Source organism: Cebus imitator, unplaced genomic scaffold (genome assembly GCF_001604975.1).
Source record: "Cebus imitator isolate Cc_AM_T3 unplaced genomic scaffold, Cebus_imitator-1.0 Scaffold51, whole genome shotgun sequence".
Classification (NCBI taxonomy): Eukaryota; Metazoa; Chordata; class Mammalia; order Primates; family Cebidae; genus Cebus; species Cebus imitator.
Window position 1 is genome coordinate 10,488,621 of NW_016107366.1, and position 4,218 is coordinate 10,492,838.

A 4,218-nucleotide genomic window follows, 5' to 3' on the forward strand; every position below is an offset into this window, starting at 1 on the left:
AAAAAAAAAAAAAAAAGGTTGGGCACAGTGGTCATGCCTGTAATCCCAGCACTTTGGGAGGGCAAGGTGGGAGAATCACTTGAAGCCAAGAGTTCAAGACCAGCCTGATCAACATAGCAAGACCCCATCTCTACAAAAAGATAAAAGTAAGAAATTAGGCATGGTGGTACATGCCAATCGTCCCAGTTATTCAGGAGGCTGAGGCAGAAGGATCCTTTGAGCCCAGGAGGTGGAGGCCACAGCGAGCTATGATCATGACATTGCACTCCAGCCTGGGCTACAGAGCCAGAGAATCCGTCTAAAAAAAATGAAATCTCTGGATGTTCTCTGGGACATTTGTGCCAAGCTGTGCCAAGAGGCAGTCCCTAGGGAGCAGGTAGGGATGGGGCCATTCAGTCACAGACTTGCTGTGTGACCATGCACCAGCCCCTTTCTGGGCCCCAAGTTCCCCATCTATAAAGTGGGGAGGCATTGGTCCACCCAGCCTCTGAGACCCCTGGAGCCCGCAGAACCCTCTGGAACTGAACCAGGTCTAGGAGAAGAAGAGGGCAGACAATGGGCTAGACAGACACTGTGAGACTGAAATGGCCTTGTGAAGGCAGACTGCCAGCCACGCAGGAAGGGGCCTGGCAGCTTCAGCGCAGGAGCCTGACCCACCTCACCGCCTCCACTCACCTACCTGGGAGCTCCGTGCCTACCTCCCAGCTCAGGGCTGGGCTCAATAACAGCAGCATCTCAGGACCAAGACTTTGGTCAAAGACGAGGCACAGTGCCAGCATGGGACTGTGCCTGGAGCACTGCACTAAGTCTGGAGCCGTCCTTGGCTTTATTTATTTAATGTATTGAGACAGGGTCTCACTCTGTAGCCCAGGCTAGAGCACAGTGGCCTCATCCCGGCTAAATGCAACCTCTGCCTCCTGGGCTCAGGTGATCCTCCCACCTCCGCCTCCGGCTAGGTAGCCAGGCTAATTTTTTTTTCTTTTTCTTTTTTTGTAAAGACAGATTTCACCATATTGGCCAGGCTAATCTCTAACTCCTGGACTCAAGCAATCCTCCTGCCTTGGCCTCTTAAAGTGCTGCCTCCCAAATGAAGCCCAGCTGGCTTCACTTCTAAATTACCACTGTGGGAGCTCTTAGCCAGCACGGTGCTAAGCGCTTTACTCTTGGGAGCTGCCCTCATCCTCACAGTAGTCCTAGGAGGTGGGAGCTACTCTCCCCCTCTTACAGGCAAGGAAACTGAGGCTCACAAGGTCTTTTGGCCAGACAGTAGGAACCCCACCCCCCGGGGCTTTCTGCTGCCCACAAGCAGCATCACTGTGCCCAGGCAGTGGAGGGAGGGGGCACATTAGTCCCGCTCCCCTGCTGCTGATCCTGTTTGCCCACAGCCCTTCCCTCGTGGCCGTGGGAAAGTGGGGGGTATGCAAGGGGGAGCACCTGGCAAGGCTGGGGAAGCTGACGCCTGGTCCCGGGGTCCCTTCTGAGTGAGGTGGGGGCTATCTCCAGCATCTCCTCTGCCGCCCACCCGGGGGTCCCCGAGGGCAGTCGTGCGCCTCCGCAGGAAAGAGGGCTAGGGGAAGAGACGCTACAGCCACACGAGAAGACACCCGCAGCGCTCCTCCCTCCATCTAACTGCTGGGGAAACTGAGGCCCAGAGAGGAAAGTGACCAGCCCCAGGCCGCTCAGTAAGTTAGAGGCAGAGCGTGCGGCCTGGACCCCAGGGGCTCGGGCTCCCGGCACAGTGCTCCGCCCCCGCAGGAGGGTTGGAGTGGTTCGGGGCCTCCCGCGCGCCCCCAACCGCTCACCGAGGCGCAGACACATGTCGGCTCCGCGCGGGTACGGCCGCCGGCTTCAGCACGGCTCCCGAGGCTCTGGGTCGCCGGGGGACCCCGCTCCCATCCCGCTGGCCAGTCGCCCGCGCGCCCCGCACCGCCGCGTTCGCCTACTTCCCGCCCGGAGCCCGAGGCTGGGCGGCGCCGGGCCGGCCTCCCTTCCCGTCACCCCCCGGGCCGCCCGGCCCCGCAGCGCCCCCGCGGCTCGTGCGCTTCCCGGCCGGTCCGACCGGCTGAGCAGCCCGCGGCCCGCCCGCTGAGTCAGGCGCCGCCCCGCCCTGCCTGCCCGGCGCCGAGCCGCCCTGCCTGCCCGGCGCCGAGCCGCCCGCCCTCTCGGCTCACCCGCGGCGGTCGGCCCGCTCTACAAAGGGAAACTGAGGCTTCGATGTGCCGCCCCGCCCTGGCCCGCGGGCGAGCTGGGGGCTGCACGGGAACTGTGGTTCCCGTGACCTGGGGGGCGCCTGGGCGAAAAGCCCTCGGGGACAGTGCTGGGACGGAGAGGGGCAGCAGGGGCGGTGAAAGAGCTGCTGGGGACTGGGGTTTGACCCTGCCTGCTGTGTGACCTCAGCCAATGTTTTCCCTCTCTGCGCTTACCTTTACCGCCTGCGAGTCTTGTCTTCCACGCCGAAAAAGGCGCTTTACGTCTCCTTCTTGGTTGGGAGGGCCTCAGTTTCCTTTTTGGAAAATCAGGAATAATAATTCCTGCCCCCTAAGTCGTGGTGAGCCAAAATAGGATACAAAAATGAGGTAAGAAAGCGCTTTTGGCCGGGCACGGTGGTTTATGCCTGTAATCCCAGCACTTTGGAAGGCCTAGGCAGGCGGATCACCTGAGGTCAGGAGTTTGAGACCTGCCTGGTCAACATGGTGAAACTCCGTCTCTACTAAAAATACAAAAATTAGCTGGATGTGGTGACGTCCGCCTGTAATCCCAGCTAATGGGGAGGCTGAGGCAGGAGAATCGCTTGAACCCAGGAGGCAAAGGTTGCAGTGGGCTGAGATCGCACCACTCCATCTCAAAACAACAAAACAAAAACAATAACATGCTTTGGAAACTCTCCAGAAGTTTCCAAACTAGCAGGAGCACGTAGCAGGTGCTTTATTAGTACTGGCTGTGGGTTACTGAGCCCTTTAATGTGCCAGGATGGACCCCAGTGAGGTCCCTTGTTAGTCTCAGCATCCCTGCGGGGAGGTACTATTCCAGCACCTTTGGGTTCAGAGACCCCTCACCCAAGATGACCAGCTGGAAGTGGTGGAGTAGGCAGGAGCCTGGAATCCCCCGGGTCTCTGTGTCCAAGTTCTGTAGAGTGGCCACACTGTGGACGCCTCCCTGGGCTCTCCAGGTCCTTAGAGTGGGCCCATGGGAGGCACTTACTGTGGGATCTGGGCAACATCTGTTCACAGCTTGCCCCACTTACCCCACTGGGCAGTGGCCCAGAGGGCAAGGGTTGGCCTGATGTCTTTGGGTGCTTGATTGGAGCCTGGCCTGCGGGCTGTCCACTGACTGTGTGTCTTTCTGCACACCTGTACTGACTCCTGCTTTGCTGTGCATGTTGGGCAGTTGGGTCAGGTGTGGAGCCTCTGGAGTCTGGAGAACACGGTAACACCACGGGAGGCAGTGGAGCCATTTCTTCTAGGAAGCCCCCTGGGGCATTCCATCTGGTAACCCCCCAGCAGAAGTGCTTCCCTGTCATCTGCTGTCTGAAGGGGGATAATGTGCAGAGGATTCTGGGTGGGGAGACAGATTTGCCAGGTGGAAGGGAAGATGGGGGCAGTTGATGATGCCATCAGGCTGGCACTGGAATGTTGATGTCCTTGGATAATCTTTTAGTAGGGCAATTGGGTAGTACTCATTCATATTATAAATGATCAGACACTTGTAACTGTGGCCCAGAAATTCCATTTGTAGGTCTTTGTCGTACCCACCAGAGTACAAAGATATGCATGCATTTAATGGTGTTTGTGAACAAATTGTTCCTAGTAGCAACAATGGCACCAAAATAACGAAGAGTGGTGCAGGGAGCGAGGGGAAGGATTTTGCTTTTTGTTTTACATGTGGCTGTATGGTTGGAGTTGGAGTCTTATGATGCCTTGGTTTTGTTAAAAAGGAAGGAAGGGCCAGCCGGGCGCAGTGGCTCATGCCTGTCATTGCAGCATTTTGGGAGGCCAAGGCAGGTGGGTCACTTGAGGCCAGGAGTTGGAGACCACCCTGGCCAACATGGCAAAACCCATCTCTACTAAAAATACAAAAATTAGCTGGGCATGGTGGCAGGCATCTGTAATCTCAGCTACTTGGGAGGCTGAGGCAGGAGAATCCCCTGAACCCAGGAGGCAGGGGTTGCAGTAAGCTGAGATCGTGCCACTGCACTCTAGTCTGGACAACAAATCGAGA

At 57.7% G+C, this 4,218-nt stretch overlaps 1 protein-coding gene across 3 annotated transcripts in view; it reads right to left on the reverse strand.

The window, feature by feature from the left end:
- The window catches only part of TMEM54 (transmembrane protein 54), a 7,394-nt gene extending 5,379 nt beyond the window's left edge, over positions 1 to 2,015 (reverse strand). For 2 of the 3 annotated variants that reach the window (XM_017527967.2, XM_017527966.2), the window contains exon 1: positions 1,803 to 2,015. In XM_017527967.2, coding sequence (XP_017383456.1) covers positions 1,803 to 1,818 — 16 coding nt within the window. In that variant the 5' untranslated portion in view covers positions 1,819 to 2,015. The remainder of the gene's footprint in view (positions 1 to 1,802) is intronic. The other variant, XM_037738267.1, reaches the window with a different exon arrangement.
- Between the last annotated feature and the right edge of the window lie 2,203 nt (positions 2,016 to 4,218).